General features: G+C 41.7%; 1 protein-coding gene across 1 annotated transcript in view; it reads left to right on the forward strand.

The window, feature by feature from the left end:
• The window catches only part of EEA1 (early endosome antigen 1), a 643,459-nt gene that overhangs the window by 289,402 nt on the left and 334,459 nt on the right, over positions 1 to 19,598 (forward strand). The window contains exons 16-18 of the mRNA XM_053719231.1: positions 1,771 to 1,990; positions 2,365 to 3,597; positions 13,586 to 14,387. Coding sequence (XP_053575206.1) covers positions 1,771 to 1,990; positions 2,365 to 3,597; positions 13,586 to 14,387 — 2,255 coding nt within the window. The remainder of the gene's footprint in view (positions 1 to 1,770; positions 1,991 to 2,364; positions 3,598 to 13,585; positions 14,388 to 19,598) is intronic.

Raw genomic sequence — 19,598 nt, forward strand, 5'->3', positions numbered from 1 at the left:
ATTTTGTACTTTCTCTACAACTGCCGCAAGTGTAAAAAGACATGCAACATTGCTAGATATCAGTATCATTCTTTTGAACAAAAAGTATGCCTTCCAAACGCCTAACTAAAGGTGAAAAGCTCTCTAAAAGTCAATCTGCTGCACCTGTGTCTGTAAGCACGTTCTTTCAGCTCCCTGACACAATTAATAACTCTGTCTCAAACAACAGTACCAGCTGAATCCCTCATGGCTTCGCCTAACACCCCAGATACGCAGGCAACCGCTGCATACATTTCCCAATTAAAACAGGACATTGCTAACCTACCATCAAAGGAGGACTTTGCCTCCTTAAAGTCTCTGATAACTACAGAACTCACATCCATGAGAAAAGATATTAACGCATTAGGGAATAGGGTGGAGGACACTCAAACTACTTACAGTGAAATGATAGGAGCCCTTGAAACTCACGCAAATGTGCAAGCCTCACAACTATAGTCCCTACAAGATAAAATCGAGGATCTCGAAAACCATAGTAGGAGGTTCAATCTTAGAGTGCGGGGCATCCCGGAAACAATAAAGAACTCTGATCTCAGGGAATACCTACATAATTTGTTTCAACAACTCTTGGGGACGACAGAGATGCCAAATATGGAATTGGAGAGGGTTCACCGCGCACTACGACCACCTCCACCCTCAGATGCCGCCCCCGCCCCCCCCCCCAGAGATGTCATTTTTAAATTTTTGAGATTCACGGACAGAGAAGAAATATGGTCCAAGGCGAGACAACTAAGATATCCTACCTAGACCACTCACTGCAAATCTACCCAGACCTGTGCTCAAGCACACTACAACACAGAAGAGATGTCTGGTTTATCACCACTGGACTTCAGGAGAAGAACATTAAATATCATTGGGGGTTCCCATTCAGTCTAGTGGTGGTGAATGAAGGGCATACTCACAGCTACAGAGGGCCACAGGACCTGGAATCCTTCTCAAAAGGATTGGGCTTATCGCTACAACCACCTCATCCACCGGAGAGCTTATCTGAAGAAGTGACATTAAAGTCACAATTCACAGCAGGGACACAGTGGCACAAAGTAGTATATAAGAAAAGGAGGAACAACCCGAAATCCTGAGATAATGACTTGAGACTTAACCTGTTTCCAGTTTCCATGGTTGGGTGAGATCATTCTGGACATTTATTGTCAAATTGTTTACTAGTATTTTGCATAATCTATGCTGAGTTATAGAAGCCAAGGTTGGCACATATACACCTAAACAAAGGTGTGGACATTCTGATTTATTATTATGTTGAGTTACAAGACTCTTCTGAAATATGTTAGTACTAAGCTGTATTAGGCTTCAGGGCCTAGGTGCCCCAATATTAAATGTGGCCGTTAAATACCATCATTGATATCTGGGTCCAAGTATCCGGCCGACCCTTATCCAGTTATTATCATTGTTGTGTTGGGGGGGGGGGGTCACAACTATTTCCCCCCAATAATGTTATTATATTTACCAATAGTTATTTGTTCTTTAATTATGTTATTGTTTTTGCTGTTTCCATTAATGTAACACACTGTGCTTGCCCGTTCAATTCTATACCCATGAATGCTCACTCACTGACACAATCTATAATACTTATGAGACCTAACTTTATGTTTTGTACTCCTGTGCCCCATGCTGAACCAGGTATTGCCCGATTCCCTCTCTTTATACTGATAACACATGACTCCTGAAAAAAATGTGTTGAATATTATAACTATTAATGCAAAAGGCCTTAATTCCCAGAGTAAGAGGAACATAGCGCTTAAGGACTTTAATGATAACAAAGGGGATATAATCCTAGTACAAGAGACCTACTTCATACATACGAAAGAGCCCAAAACGTTTAAATATAAATTTGGCAAGACATTCTACTCATCTAACCATAATAAAACTAACTGTGTAGGAATACTACTAAGGAAGGGCATCCCCTTTACTTTATTTAATTTAATACAAGACAAGGAGGGTAGGTATTTGATTTTAGTTGGCAAACTTTATAACACGATGGTCACGCTAGCCTGTGTACACGCCCCCAATATCCAGCAGGACCACTTTTTTAAGCGTTTCTCTGACACTTTATTGGAGAACAAGAGAGGCTTGTTGATACTGGGAGGGGACCTTAACGTCTCCATTAACCCTGCACTAGACACTTCAACTGGACTTTCCTCTACACCAAATAGAGTAACATATAAAGTTAAACAACACATCAGGGACTTAGCGATACATGATGTATGGAGGATACATCATATGTTAGAACGTCAATATACATTTTCTCTTTCCCTTACTCCCGTTTCTCACGTATTGATTATATATTTTTAGATGTGTCTTGTTTATCCCTAGCAACTGGCTCAAGAATATCCCCCACAGGCTGGACGGATCACTCTATGGTGAGCTGTACAGTCAAATGGCTGTCTGCACCGCATTCCACATATGTGTGGAAATTAAATAATGATTTATTAGATCACCCACTGTACCAAGAAAAAATCGAGACTAGACTGCAGGAATACTTCAACTTAAACATCTCCTCCATACCTGACTTTAGACTTATTTGGGAGGCTCACAAGAGTACAATTAGGGGTGACCTTATTAGTATACAGTCACATGACCACAAACAACAACGCGCCGCACTCCAGAGCGCATTGTCGGCCATTACTACTGTTGAGGAGAGACTTAAGATCTCGCCCACAGATGAAACCCTGAAAAAGGAACTACAGACACTTAGAGGCAGAGTCAATACACTATTAGATAGAGACTGTAAACAACTGGCCCTCAAACTACAACAAAGTCACTATGCCAGCGACAACAGGTGTAGCAGATTACTAGCACGCAAGCTCAGAAGGCGAACAAATAGGTCCTATATTCTCTCTATAAATAGACCAGGCAAAGATACAGCCTACTCTACTTACGACATATCCGAAGCATTCCGCACATGCTTCAAATCTCTATATAACCTCCCAGAGGACCTCCCTGAGGACACAACATATGCAGCCCTAATAGAGTCTTTCCTCAAAGAGCTACCTATACCCACAATTACACAGACCCAGGAGGAAGCCCTTAATTCCCCCTTTAAATTGGAGGAACTCCTCTTGGTCTTAAAAGATCTGCCATTGGGTAAGGCCCCGGGCCCAGACGGCTTTACCAATTACTATTCTAAAAAGTATAATAAAATACTTGCACCCCATTTATTAACCCTGTTCAATTCAATTTCTAGAACCAACCCTTTCCTGAGTAGTTCATTAACCGCACATATCTCACTGATTCCCAAAGAGGGTAAGGATCACACGAGGGTCGAAAACTACAGACCGATCTCTCTACTGAACACCGACGTGAAAATTTATGCTAAATTGCTGGCGACCCGGTTGAAAGCCTTACTACCAGATTTAATACACGCTGATCAAGTGGGCTTTATACCTACAAGAGAAGCAAAGGACAACACAGTGCGAGCAATTGACTTAATTGATTACGTGAATAACCGTTCCATACCCACTGTGATAGTGTCCACAGATGCTGAGAAGGCGTTAGACCGGGTCAGCTGGCGTTTCCTCCGCGTGGTTCTGCTGAGATTAGGTCTAGGTGAGTCATTTGTAGATAGAGTGTTTGCTATGTATTCGGCCCCAATGGCCAGAGTTTGTGTAAATGGCTCCCTATCAGCTCCCTTCGGGATATCCAACGGTACCAGGCAGGGATGCCCCCTGTCACCACTCTTATTTGCTTGTATAATTGAAATTCTAGCTCTAAAAGTACGACTGACTGCTGATATAACAGGAGTACAGATTAAAGGACATCAACACAAGCTTTTGCTATATGCAGATGATGTGCTTTTCTTCCTGACTAGGCCAATCCAGTCCATTCCGAGCCTATTGAGCCAATTAGATGGATTTGGGAAAATCTCAAACCAAAACAAATCGGAAATAATTAATATTAATATCCCAGCTGAAGAAATACAACAGATACAACACACCTGCCCGTTTAGATGGCAAGAATGCAAATTAAAATACCTAGGGATATATCTGACACCCACAGATGAAATCTTTGATGCCAATTACATACCACTCCAGTCACTAGTTATAGCTACTTTGTCCTCATGGCGGAGGAAAACCCTGACCTGGACGGGCAGGATTAATGCGTTTAAAATGAGTATACTCCCAAAGATACTATACATAATATAGACACTACCAATAGCCCTCCCAAGAACCTACCTCTCATCCCTACAGATAAAAATCTTTGAATTTATATGGAATAAGCGACATGCGAGGATAAATAGAAAAGACATGTGTCAGACGATTGATAATGGGGGACTAGGGGTTCCCGACTTGGTCTCCTACTGGAAGGCAACACACCTACAGAGAATAGTAGACTGGTATACTAACTATAAACATAAAATTTGGGTATGTCTTGAACATGATATAGCAGGCAGCCCACATTTGGATACTCGGTGCTGGACACCGACGACCACAGGACCGACACAGACTTACCTTACACACATGGCTCAGGAGACTATGTTGATATGGGATTTTGGTTGAGTTTCCTAACATTTCCTCCACATACTCGCCACTCACCTCTTTTATCTCCAATAGGGAATTTTCCCCCGGACAACTATCCATAATTAAAAATGATACACAACAAGATAGGGTGCTGATGATATGTCACATGGGGAATGAGACCCAGTTACGCGATAGGCCTACCTTAATCGAGGAAGGCTTCAACTGCTTTAGAAATTGGTACTTTTATATGCAATGCTACAACTACCTGTCAGGACATCCACATAAGAGGAACATGTTGAGGCCACTAACAACTTTTGAATCCCTTTGCCATAAGACATCCCCAACAAGACACACACTATCCATCACTTACGTACTATTGAAACAGAATGCACCAGGCCATATACCTCACTTCATAGACAAATAGGGAGAAGAGTTGGGAGTGCAGTTTTCACATATAGACGCATCTAAGATATTTACAGCAATTAAAAAGTCCGCCACATCCAGTAAACACCTAGAATTAAACATGAAGCTACTGCACATGAGGTACTTTACTCCATCACGTAGTAAGAAAATCTTCAGTAACTCCACTGACATCTGCTGGAGATGTCAAATTCATATTGGCCATATGGCGCACATTTGGTGGCAATGCCCTAACATAATCCCTATATGGGGACAAATTGCAGAGGAAACGTCAAAGCTATTGGACAGGAATCTCCCTCTGGACCCAGCCCTCTGGCTCTTTCACGTAGCCCCTAAAAAATTCACAGTAGAACAGACTAAACTGTTTAATATTGCTAGTAATAGTATTAAGTTATTAATAGCTAAGAACTGGAAGAGCCCCAATGTACCGTCTGTGGCTCAGGGGGTGCAGGAATTGTAACCACTCTATCTCCCTGGAAGAATATCATTATCTCAAGCAGCGCAAGCTAGATAGATATTTGCAAATTAAGATAACGTAGGAAAGCTATGTAAAGGATAAATTTGGTCTGTGAAACTAAATCAACTAATACATGCAATAAAGTGATTCATCCTATACATATTAGATCAAGATATTGGGTATTGAAGCAATACACATAATATTCATATAGGTGGGGCGGCACAGTGTGTTTTGTTTTCCTTTCTTTCTTCTCTCTTTTCCTATTTCTTTACTCTTTTTACCTTACTTTTATGATATACTTTAACACGCATCGCTTACCCTCCCATCTTTTGCTAACCGCGCTGTGTGCGTACAGCATATATAGCGGTAAATGTACACAATCCTGTTACGATGCCAATTGTATATGCACTATGTTATTGAACGAAATAAAATATTTTTGAAGAAAAAAAAAAATGCCCTACCCTATACTAAATTACAAATAGCCCTTAAAAGGGCCTTTTGCGGGGCATTGCCCCAAAGTAGTCAGCTCTATTACCTGTAAAAAAAAAATACAATACCTCCCTAACATTAAAACCCACCACCCACACACCCAACCCTACTCTAAAACCCACCCAATCCCCCCTTAATAAAACCTAACACTAACCCCTTGGAGATCACACTACCTTGAGAAGGCTTCACCCAGCCGGGCCGAAGTCCTCAACGAAGCCGGGTGATGTGGTCCTCCAGACGGGCAGAAGTCTTCATCTAAGCCGAGCAGAAGAGGTCCTCCAGACGGGCAGAAGTCTTCATCCAGACGGCGCGGAGCAGGTCCAGCTTCAAGACATCCGATGCGGGGCATCCTCTTCAAATTAAGTCCAACTAAGAATAAAGGTTCCTTTAAATGACGTCATCCAAGATGGCGTCCCTTGAATTCCGATTGGCTGATTCTATCAGCCAATCGGATTTAAGGTAGAAAAAATCCTATTGGCTGATGCAATCAGCCAATAGGATTGAAGTTCAATCTCTGCTTCAGAAGATCCTACTTCAGACATTGAATTTGATAAATCTTCTTATCTTTTTAAGATTGAATATATTTGGTCTTTGTTGAAAGAAGGATTGATTACTTTGGGTATTGAAGAGTCTGATCCTCTCGATAACAAAACCAGTAAACGTTTAAATTCTGTTTTTAAACCTTCTGTGATTACTCCTGAGGTTTTTCCTGTTCCAGATTTGGTTTTTGATGTGATTGCTAAGGAATGGTCTAAGCCTGGTGCTTCTTTTAATCCTTTTTCTAGGTTTAAGAAGTTATATCCTTTACCAGTGACTAATTTGGAGTTTTGGAAAAAATCCCTAAGGTTGATGGGGCTATTTCTACTCTTGCCAAGCGTACTACTATTCCTATGGAAGATAGTACTTCTTTTAAGGATCCTTTAGATAGGAAGATTAAATCTTATCTATGGAAAGCTTATTTACATTCTGGCTATACTCTCAGGCCTGCCATTTCTATGGCTGATGTTGTGGCTATATCAACTTTTTGGTTGGATAGCTTAGCACATCAGGAAACAGATCCTGATTTGTCTAGCATTGTTCGTTTGCTTAAACATGCTAATTATTTTATTTGTGATGCTATTTTTTATATCATCAAGATTAATGTTAAATCTATGTCTTTAGCTATTCTGGCTAGAAGAGCTTTATGGCCTAAATCATGGAATGCTGACATTCTAAATCTAGATTACTATCTCTATCTTTCGACGGTAATACTTTATTTGGTTCTCAGTTGGACTCTATTATTTCCACTATCACTGGGGGGGGAAGGGTTTTTTTTTTTTGCCCCAAGGTAAAAAGGCTAAGGGTAAATCTAAAGCTTCTAATCGGTTTTGTTCCTTTCGTCAGAATAGAGAATAGAAACCACTCCTTCCTCTAAGGACTCTGGCTCCAATTGGAAGCCATCTTCAAGTTGGAATAAATCCAAGCCTTATAACTAGCCCAAGCCAGCCCCCAAGACTGCATGAAGGTGCGGCCCTCAATCCAGAACAACTGGTTGCAGGCAGATTGAAATTATTTCAAAACATTTGGGCAGATTCTGTTCAGAATCAGTGGATTCAGAGCATTGTTTCTCAAGGGTATCGAATAGGTTTCAGAATAAGACCTCCTGTGAGAAGATTCTTTCTCTCTCATGTTACAACAAATCCTGTGAAAGCTCAGGCTTTTCTGAAGTGTGTTTCAGATCTGGAGCTTTCAGGGGTGATTACATCAGTTCCGCTTCAGTAACAGGGTCTGGGTTTTTATTCAAATCTATTCATTGTCCCAAAGTAAGAAATTTCATTCAGACCAGTTCTGTATCTGAAGTTTTTGAATCACTTTGTAAGGGTCCCAACTTTCAAGATTGTGACTATAAGAACTATTCTGCCTTTTGTTCATCAAGGTCATTACATGTCCGCAATAGACTTACAGGACGCTTATCTTCACATTCCGATTCATCCAGATCACTATCAGTTTCTGAGATTCTCTTTTCTAGACGAGCATTACCAATTTATCGCTCTTCCATTTTGCCTAACGACAGCTCCAAGAATCTTTTTGAAGTTTCTTGATGCCCTATTATCTGTAATCAGACAGCAGGGTATTGCGGTGTTTCCTTATTTGGACAATATCTTGGTACTGGCTCAATCTTTTCATTTAGCAGAATCTCACACAAATCAACTAGTGTTGTTTCTTCAAAGACATGGTTGGCTGATCAATTTACCAAGAGTTTCTTGATTCCTCAGACAAGAGTCACCTTTTTAAGTTTCCAGATTCAGTGTCCTTGAATTAAATTGGTTTCAGCCCGTCGAAACCTTCAGTCTCGATCATTCCCTTCAGTGGCTATGTGCATGAAAGTTTTAGGTCTCATGACTGCAGCATCGGACGCGATTCCCTTTGCTCGTTTTCACATGAGACCTCTGCAGCATTGCATGCTGAATCAATGGTACAGGCATTATACTCGGATGTCACAATTGATATTCTTAAATCCCAGCATACTACTCTTTCTGACTTGATGGTTAGACCATCATCATATTATTCAAGGGGCCTCTTTTGTTCGTCCTTCCTGGACTGTAGTCTCAACAGATGCAAGTCTTTCAAGTTGGGGAGCTGTCTGGGGGTCTCTGACAGCACAAGGGGGTTGGAATCCTCTAGAGGCGAGGTTACAAATCAATATCTTAGAACTCTGTGCTATTTTCAGGGCTCTTCAGGATTGGCCTCTATTAAAGAGAGAACTTTTCATTCGCTTTCAGACAGACAATATCACAACTGTGACATGTCAATCATCAGGGAGGGACTTGCAGTCCTTTAGCAATGAAAGAAGTTTCACAGATACTTTCTTGGGTGGAATCCAACTCTTGTCTAATTTCTGCGATTCATATCCCAGGTGTAGACTACTAGGAAGCAGATTATCTCTGCCGTCAGACTTTGCATCCGGGTGGGAGTGGTCTCTCCATCCAGATGTGTTTTTTCAGATTGTACAGATGTGGGGTCTTCCAGAAATAGATCTGATGGCTTCCCATCTAAACAGGAAACTTTCCAGATACCTTTCCATGTCCAGGTATTCTCAGGTGGAGATGGTGGATGCGTTAGCAGTTCCTTGGTCTTACCAACTTGCTTATATTTTTCCACCTCTAGTTCTTCTTCCAAGGGTGATCTCCAAGATCATATTGGAATAATCACGTGTTTCTGATAGCTCCAGTATGGCCTCACAGGTTTTGGTATATGGATCTTGTCCGGATATCCAGTTGCCAACCTTGGTCACTTCCTTTAAGGCCAGACCTTCGGTCTCAAGGGTCGTTTCTCCACATGGATCTCAAATCACTAAATTCAAAGGTATGGAAATTGAACGTTTAGTGCTTAGTCATAGCGGTTTTTCTGACTCAGTGATCAATACTATGTTGCAGGCTTGTAAGTCTGTTTCAAGGAAGATTTATTATCTGGTTTGGAAAAATTATTTTTTATGGTGTTCTCATAAATTCTCTTGGCATTCTTTTAGAATTCCTAGAATTTTACAGTTTCTGCAGGACGGTTTGGAAAAAGGTTTGTCTGCAAGTACTTTGAAGGGACAAATCTCTGCTCTTTCTGTTTTATTTCATAGAAAGATTGCTAAACTTCCTGATATTCACTGTTTTTTTCAGGTTTTGGTCCGTATCAAGCCTGTTATTAAGTCTATTTCTCCTCCATGGAGTCTTAAATTGGGTTTTGAAGGTTTTGCAGGCTCCTCCTTTTGAGCCTATACATGCTTTGGATATTAAGCTACTTTCTTGGAAAGTATTGTTTCTTTTGGATATCTCTTCTGCTAGAAGAGTTTCTGAATTGTCTGCTCTCTCTTGTGAGTCTCCTTTTTTGATTTTCAGTCAGCATAAAGCTGTTTTGCGGACTTCGTTTAATTTTTTTCCTAAGGTTGTGAATTCTAACAACATTAGTAGGGAAATTGTTGTCCCTTCCTTGTGTCCGAATCCTAAGAATTCGCTTGAAAAATCTTTACACTCTTTGCATGTGGTAAGGGCTTTGGAATACTATGTTGAGGCTGCTAAAGATTTCAGGAAGACTTCTAGTCTATTTGTTGTCTTTTCCGATTCTAGGAAAGGTCAGAAAGCCTCTGCCATTTCTTTGTCATCTTGGTTAAAGCTTTTGATTCACAAGGCTTATTTGGAGGCGAGACAGTCTCCGGCTTGGAGAATTACAGCTCATTCTACTAGATCGGTTGCCACTTCTTGGGCTTTTAAGAATGAAGCTTCAGTTGATCAGATTTACAAAGCAGCAACTTGGTCTTCTTTGCATACATTTACTAAATTTTACCATTTCAATGTATTTGCTTCTTCTGAAGTAGTCTTTTTGTAGAAAAAAAAATTCAGGCAGCTGTCTCAGTTTGATTCTTCTGTTTTTAATTGGATTTAATTTCTCAGCGGAAATAGCTGTTTTTATTGTATCCCTCTCTAGTAGATCTTCTGTGGACTTCCACATCTTGGGTATTTTATCCCATATGTCACTAGCTCATGGACTCTTGCCAATTACATGAAAGAAAACATAATTTATGTTAGAACTTACCTGATAAATTAATTTCTTTCATAATGGCAAAAGTCCATGAGGCCCACCCTGTTTTTGGTGGTTATAATTTTTGGTATAAAAGCACAATATTATTTTTCAGTTCCTCTTTTCTTCTACTAGATACGACGAGTCCACGGATTCATCCTTACTTGTGGGATATTATCCTCCTGCTAACAGGAAGTGGCAAAGAGCACCACAGCAGAGCTGCATTTATAGCTCCTCCCTTCTCTCCACCCCCAGTCATTCTCTTTGCCTATACTAGTAATAGGAAGAGGTAAAGTGAAAGAGGTGTTAAAATTATAGTTTTTATTTTCTTCAAGCAAGACTTTTTTATTTTAAATGGTACCGGTGAGTACTATTTTTCCTCAGGCAGCAGATGGAAGAAGATTTCTGCCTGGAGGTTGATAATCTTAGCAGTGTCGCTAAGATCCAGATGAGTTCCCACAGAATGGCTGAGGAGTACTAGAGAAGCTTCAGTGTGGGGAACGTTTTTCATGCTACAAGCATTGAGGTATTGTTCAGTCATTTTTTTCTGGAGAGACACTGATATTTCAGAACAGGCTGACATAGTTCCCATGAGGGAAGGGGTAAGCAGTAATCCTATAAATAAGAAAGGGTATTACTGGAGACCTGTGTATGAATGATTATGGGCTAAATGCAGCAAATGATGGCAGCATGGTTAGACACTGGGGCAGCATTACGTTTTATTGCACAAACGGTTTTATATTCACTGTTGCTGAGATGGTACTGGGGGTTTTCACATGGCTTTAACTTTATTTGGGATACTAAAACCCACATGGCTAGTTTCTATACCGCTTCCTTGCGGTTTTTTGAGGCTGAGAGACATCTCATATGATGGGCGAGGCCTAATTTTCGCGCCTCAGATGCGCAGTTGATCTTCACAGAAGGCAGCAAACTTCAGCTTCGGTTGGGCCCAAAACTGAGACATAGGCTAACGGAGTCATAGTGAGACTTTTCAGACCCCTGAGGGCAGGTAGGTGTCACAGCAGAGCTGTGGCGAGGTTCAGGGGGTTATTAATTTATTTTTTATATTGTTTTGGGAATAACGTTTTTCTTATAGGGAGTTAATTTGTCCCTTGTGGTGCAATATTAGGCTACAATATAAGAAGGATATATGCTAAAATTGTGAATGTTATAGCATTTTAAAGCAGATTTGGAAAAATTGTGCGCTTTTTTACTTCTTAAAGGCGCAGTACCGTTTTTCAAACTTGGTGTTTTTTTCAATAAATAAAGTGTTTTCAAGACTTTTTGTGGTTATTACTAGCCTGTTCAACATGTCTGACATTGAGGAAAGTCAATGCTCTATGTGTTTAGAAGCCATTGTGGAACCCCCACTTACATTACGTCCCTCTTGTACTGAGAGGGCCTTACATGGCAAAGAACATATTTTAGGTGATAAATGTATGTCTAAGGATGATTCTCAGTCTGAAGAAAATCAGGTTATTCCATCCAATTCTCCCCAAGTGTCACAACCTTTAACACCCACTCAAGCGACGCCAAGTACTTCTAGTCCGTCTAATTCTTTTACTCTACAAGATATGGCTGCAGTTATGTCTACTACCCTTACAGAGGTATTATCTAAACTGCCAGGTTTACAGGGTAAGCGCAGTAGGTCCGGTATTAGATTAAATGCTGAGCCCTCTGATGCTTTATTGGCCATTTCCGAGGTACCCTCACAGTGTTCTGATTTGGGGGTCGGGGAATTGCTGTCTGAGGGAGAGCTTTCAGATTCAGGAAATGTTACCTCAGACAGATTCGGACGTGATGTCCTTTAAATTTAAGCTTGAACACCTCCGCCTGTTACTCCAGGAGGTTTTAGCGACTCCAGATGATTGTGACCCTATTGTAATACCACCAGAGAAATTGTGTAAGATGGATAAATATCTAGAGGTACCTACTTACACTGATGTTTTTCCAGTCCCTAAAAGAATTTCGGACATTGTTACTAAGGAATGGAATAGACCAGGCATTCCGTTCTCTCCCCCTCCTACTTTAAGAAAATGTTTCCCATATCTGACACCATTCAGGATTCTTGGCAAACGGTCCCTAAGGTGGAGGGAGCTATTTCTACCCTAGCTAAGCGTACAACTATACCTAGTGAGGACAGTTGTGCTTTCAAAGATCATATGGATAAAAAATTAGAGGATCTGCTAAAGAAATTGTTTATTCATCAGGGTTTTCTTCTACAACCTATAGCGTGCATTGTTCCAGTTACTACTGCAGCAGCTTTTTGGTTTGAGGCTCTAGAGGAGTCTCTTAAGGTTGAGACTCCATTAGATAATATTTTGGATAGAATTAAGGCTCTCAAGCTAGCTAATTCTTTTATTACTGATGCTGCTATTCAAATGTCTAAATTAGCGGCGAAAAATGCAGGTTTTGCCGTTTTAGCACGTTGAGCTATTCCTTTTAAAGGTAAGACCCTATTCGGGCCTGAACTGAAGGAAATAATTTCTGACATTACTGGAGGTAAAGGTCACGCCCTGCCTCAGGATAAGACTGTTAAGACAAGGGCTAAACAAAATTAATTTTCGTTCCTTTCGAAACTTTAAAGGTGGACCCTCTACTTCCTCTTCCGCAAAAAAAAAAGGGTGGGGGGATTTTGCACAATCCAAGTCAGTCTGGAGACCTAACCAGGCCTGGAATAAAGGTAAACAAGTCAAGAAGCCCGCTGCTGCTACCAAGACAGCATGAAGGGGCAGCCCCCGATCTGGGACCGGATTTAGTAGGGGGCAGACTTTCTCTCTGAGCTCAGGCTTGGGCAAGGGATGTTCAGGATCCCTGGGCATTAGAAATTGTGACCCAGGGGGGGGGCGTGTCCAAGCAGTGGCTGTGAATGGCCGCATTTTTCTAAAGCTCCAGGAGAAGAAATCATAATCCGCCGGTTATGGTTCCACAACCACAGTAACTTCTACAAATACGACTGGTATCGTACCTTTACACTACCTGCAAACTAAACCAAGGTATAGTTGCTGTATTGATGACCCTTGAGAAGGAAAAGGACAATTGAGGCCTGTTGCGGCGGCATACCCACAGGCAACGTTCCCCCCCCGGCTTGCTGGGGTAATCTGCCAGAACTGGTTATAATAATAGCTTCATCTGACATAAAGCTTACTACTTTAACTAGCAGGGGTAGACCTTAGCATAACTATGCAGCAAGGAATCGTAATGATTACTAACGAACCTACGGGGGCTGAAACCCATCCCGGTATACCGGACCTTCTAAGTGCCAAACTAGAGGCCTTATTTCAAACCCTAATAGATAAAGCGCCATCTGAACAAGAATTGCAGCGCCTTATGGATAAAGTGCCATCAGCAAGTTCGGCAGCACTGACACTACAAACCGCTTTGACATACAAGCCCTGCATACCCACGTGGTCCGGAGACCTTAAACTATTTAGCTTACAAACGACCGAGGACTTCTCACAGCAATCCAGCTATCAACCGTCACCCTCTCTGACAATCTCAGATGACACCCGAATCATGAGAGCTACTTACCTCCTCCCTTACTCCGGTTGTCAGGAGCAGGAAAATACCACCTATTACCCGGCAATGGCACCCGGCATCAACTCCGTAGAAACTCTAGATCTCAATATCGCCTGTTTTGCCGGTGAGGAGTGGGGACCACCTGTCAATGCAAGACCGCCCGGGAAATGGCCTGATACAATCCCGCAATCTGGAGCGAAACCGCAAACAGAGCTGTCACTTGCGGAGAAGGGGAAGGCAGAGATATTGATCCACACGTTTTCAGAGGATCCCCCAGATGCAGCCTTAACCCACACACTGCAGACCGGTAAACTTGGTAAATCATACGGCCCAACTTGGAGATGGGGTCACCCAGGCACATCCTTCATGCAGCTTGGAAAAATAGCTCCGGTGAACAGAGGGGTTAACCCTGTTTCAACAACTCTTCCGGAGATGGCCAAAGCTAGGTACCTTATGCAGGAACACTCTGGGGGGTAAAAGACTTATTACAATGTTTGAAAATCTGGGTGTCAAACGCTGAAAGACACTAGATGATGGCTCTATCAAAGTAAACCTTGCAAGACTCATATTACTCTATCTCGTATGTTTCTACTTGACTCAGGGCTATTTTGATGTATTTATTTCTTAGTTAATGTGGTTATAACATTTTATGCTGGGGAATATTAAGGTTCTGTTAGCAATGTCTGGTAAGAGGCTCGGTTGCCCTACATATGCACTGACCATGTACACATAGATATCACATATCCTACTTTAAAACTGCACATATACAGGGGGAGATGATGCTAACAGTTTAAGGGAGGCATCACTCAACTTCTATATATCTCTATAAGAAGTCAACATCTTTTCCTATGATAAATTGATGGCGCATGTTACGCACTTCTATATTAACCCCTGGGCGCGGCCAGCGGCCGGGGCGGCGCATGAAGGGGTACACATACATCCTACAGAAGCGGCATCAACAAAACCAGATAGTTCAGAGGATAAAATGTATAGGCGATAAATGATTAGAGACACTGAAGTTTTCCCCTGCAATAGGCGTTTATTTACAATAACTAGATACTTAGCATTGTTCGCCAACTGTTGTTTAACCATTGTGCAGTAAAATCTTCTCCAATGCTTGCTTTTAAACACCTTCTCTATCAGTCACGAGCATTCGGAGTGTGTCATATTATTTAGATTTTCCCAGTTCTGGCTGTTTGCATCCAATTTACATGTTTGTTTGTTTTAGCATGTTATTATAACACATCATTTTAGGATGCAAATTTATGTTTGTTTTGTTTGTTCATAATGAATCCCTAGTTTTACAACACCTCTTCACAGCAGGTCCAAGAGTGGCCTAGCAAGCACAAAGGGAATGAAAATGAGGACTACAATACTTGGAGTACTATCAAATGTTATAGAATATAACAAGCATGTAACATGCGTGTACTGTATTTATGAACTATATTGCAAAAACAGAGGACTCTTTGAATACTTGATATGTATCTGGGTACTATAAAACATCTGATTTATCATTAATGTACATTATTGAGTATGCTTGTGTATTGTACTATGCAGTTCCTCAATAAAAATATATTAAAAAAAAAAAAAAAAAAAAAAAAAAAAGAAATTGTGACCCAGGGGTATCAGCTGGAATTCAAGGATTTTCTCCCAAGAGGGAGATTTCATCTTTCACGTTTGTCTGTAGACCAGACAAAAAGAGAGGCGTTCTTACGCTGCGTAAAAGACCTCTATACCATGGGTGTAATTTGTCCAGTTCCAGAACTAGAACAGGGACAGAGGTTTTACTCAAATCTATTCGTGGTTCCCAAAAAAGAGGGAACCTTCAGACCAATTTTAGATCTCAAATGCCTAAACAAATTTCTCAGAGTCCCATCGTTCAAGATGGAGACTATACAAACAATTTTACCAATGATCCAAGAGGGTCAATATATGACCACCGTGGACCTGAAGGATGCGTATCTTCACATTCCTATCCACAAGGATCATCATCAGTTTCTAAGGTTCGCCTTTCTGGACAAACACTATCATTTCGTGTTCCTTCCTTTCGGGTTGGCCACAGCTCCCAGTATCTTCACAAAGGTGCTAGGATCCCTTCTGGCGGTTCTCAGGCGGCGGGGCATAGCAGTGGCACCCTATCTGGACAATATTTTGATCCAGGCGTCAACTTATCATCTGACCAAATCTCACACAGACATCGTGTTGGCATTTCTAAGAACTCACGGTTGGAAAGTGAATATAGAAAAGAGTTCACTTGTTCCACTAACAAGAGTCCCATTCTTGGGAACTCTGATAGACTTGGTAGACATGAAAATATTTCTGACGGAGGTCAGAAAGTCAAAGATTCTAAATACTTGCCGAGCACTTCAGTCCATTCCTCGGCAATCAGTGGCGCAGTGTATGGAGGTAATTGTATTAATGGTAGCGGCAATGGACATAGTTCTGTTTGCTCGCTTTCATCTCAGACAGTGGAATGGGGATTATGCAAATTTATCTCCTCAGATAAATCTGGATCAAGAGACCAGAGACTCTCTTCTTTGGTGGTTGTCACAGGATCATCTGTCCCAGGGAATGTGCTTCCGCAGGCCAGCATGGGTAATAGTGACGATGGACGCCAGCCTCTTCGGCTGGGGTGCAGTCTGGAATTCCCTGAAGGCTCAGGGTGTTTGGACTCAGGAGGAGTCTCTACTAACAATCAATATTCTGGAACTGCGAGCAATATTCAACGCGCTTCAGGCGTGGCCTCAGTTGGCTTTGGCCAAATTCATAAGATTCCAGTCGGACAACATCACGACTGTAGCATATATCAATCATCAAGGGGGAACAAGGAGTTCTCTAGCGATGATAGAGGTTTCAAAGATAATCCGATGGGCGGAGGCTCACTCTTGCCATCTATCAGCAATCTATATCCCAGGAGTACAGAACTGGGAAGCGGATTTTCTCAGTCGGCAGACTTTTCATCCGGGGGAGTGGGAACTACATCCGGAGGTGTTTGCATCATGATTCGTCAATGGGGCACACCGGAATTGGATCTTATGGCATCTCGTCAGAATGCCAAACTTCCTCGTTATGGGTCCAGGTCAAGGGATCCCCAAGCTGTACTGATAGATGATCTAGCAGTACCTTGGTCGTTCAACCTGGCTTATGTGTTTCCACCATTTCCTCTCCTGCCTCGTGTGATTGCAAGAATCAAACAGGAGAGAGCTTCGGTATTCCTAATAGCGCCTGCGTGGCCACGCAGGACTTGGTATGCGGATCTAGTGGACATGTCATCTCTGCCACAGTGGAAACTTCCGTTGATACAGGACTTTCTCATTCAAGGTCCGTTCCAACATCCAAATCTAAATTCTCTGCAGCTGACTGCCTGGAGATTGAACGCTTGATCTTATCTAAGCGGGGATTCTCTGAGTCGGTCATTGATACTTTGATTCAGGCTTGCAAGCCTGTCACTATAAAGATTTACCATAAGATATGTCGTAAATATCTTTATTGGTGCGATTCCAAGGGCTACTCATGGAGTAGGGTTCGGATTCCTAGGATTTTGTCCTTTCTCCAAGAAGGATTGGAAAAGGGATTATCAGCTAGTTCCTTGAAGAGACAAATTTCTGCTTTGTCAATTCTACTACACAAGCGTCTGGCGGATGTCCCAGACGTTCAGTCTTTTTGTTAGGCTTTAATCAGAATCAAGCCTGTATTTAAACCTATTGCTCCGCCATGGAGTTTGAGTTTAGTTCTCTATGTTCTTCAAGGGGTTCCGTTTGAACCCATGAATTCCATAGATATTAAGCTTTTATCTTGGAAAGTTTTGTTTTTAGTTGCTATCTCTTTTGCTCTAAGAGTTTCTGAGATTTCTGCGTTACAATGTGATTCGCCTTATCTTATATTCCATTCTGATAAGGTGGTTTTGCGTACTAAACCTGGATTCCTTCCTAAGGTTGTTTGAAATAAGAATATTAATCAGGAAATTGTTGTTCCTCCTTTGTGTCCTAATCCTTCTTCTAAGAAGGAGCGTCTGTTACATAACTTGGACGTGGTTCGGGCTTTGAAGTTTTACTTACAAGCGACCAAGGATTTCCGTCAAACATCTTCGGCTACCTCTCTTTCTTTTTGGCTGAAAAGCATTATCCGCCTGGCATATAAGACTGCTGGACAGCAGCCTCCTGAAAGGGTTACGGCTCATTCTACTAGAGCTGTGGCTTCCACATGGGCTTTTAAAAACGATGCTTCTGTTGAACAGATTTGTAAGGCTGCGGCTTGGTCCTCCCTTCATACTATTTCCAAATTTTACAAATTTGATACTTTTGCTTCGTCTGAGGCTGTTTTTGGGAGACAAGTTCTTCAAGCAGTGGTGCCTTCCGTTTAGGTATCAGTCTCGTCCCTCCTGTTCATCCGTGTCCTGTTGCTTTGGTTTTGTATCCCACAAGTAAGGATGAATCCGTGGACTCATCGTATCTAGTAGAAGAAAAGCAAATTTATGCTTACCTGATAAATTGATTTATTCTACAATAGGACGAGTCCACGGCCCTCCCTGTCATTTTAGACAGATTATATTTTTGTTTTTCAAAACTTCAGTCACCTCTGCACCTTTTAGCTTTTCTTTCTCCAACATAGGTGTGTCCGGTCCACGGCGTCATCCTTACTTGTGGGATATTCTCTTCCCCAACAGGAAATGGCAAAGAGCCCAGCAAAGCTGGTCACATGATCCCTCCTAGGCTCCGCCTTCCCCAGTCATTCTCTTTGCCGTTGCACATGCAACATCTCCACGGAGATGGCTCAGAGTTTTTTGGTGTTTAAATGTAGTTTTCTCCAACATAGGTGTGTCCGGTCCACGGCGTCATCCTTACTTGTGGGATATTCTCTTCCCCAACAGGAAATGGCAAAGAGCCCAGCAAAGCTGGTCACATGATCCCTCCTAGGCTCCGCCTACCCCAGTCATTCTCTTTGCCGTTGTACAGGCAACATCTCCACGGAGATGGCTTAGAGTTTTTTAGTGTTTAACTGTAGTTTTTCATTATTCAATCAAGAGTTTGTTATTTTCAAATAGTGCTGGTACGTACTATTTACTCAGAAACAGAAAAGAGATGAAGAATTCTGTTTGTATGAGGAAAATGATTTTAGCAACCGTAACTAAAATCCATGGCTGTTCCACACAGGACTGTTGAGAGCAATTAACTTCAGTTGGGGGAACAGTTTGCAGTCCCTTGCTGCTTGAGGTATGACACATTCTAACAAGACGATGTAATGCTGGAAGCTGTCATTTTCCCTATGGGATCCGGTAAGCCATGTTTATTACGATTGTAAATAAGGGCTTCATAAGGGCTTATTTAAACTGTAGACTTTTTCTGGGCTAAATCGATTGATATTAACACATATTTAGCCTTGAGGAATCATTTTATCTGGGTATTTTGATATAATAATATCGGCAGGCACTGTTTTAGACACCTTATTCTTTAGGGGCTTTCCCAAAGCATAGGCAGAGTCTCATTTTCGCGCCGGTGTTGCGCACTTGTTTTGAGAGGCATGGCATGCAGTCGCATGTGAGAGGAGCTCTGATACTTATAAAAGACTTCTGAAGGCGTCATTTGGTATCGTATTCCCCTTTGGGTTTGGTTGGGTCTCAGCAAAGCAGATACCAGGGACTGTAAAGGGGTTTAAAG

Source organism: Bombina bombina, chromosome 6 (genome assembly GCF_027579735.1).
Source record: "Bombina bombina isolate aBomBom1 chromosome 6, aBomBom1.pri, whole genome shotgun sequence".
Taxonomy (NCBI): domain Eukaryota; kingdom Metazoa; phylum Chordata; class Amphibia; order Anura; family Bombinatoridae; genus Bombina; species Bombina bombina.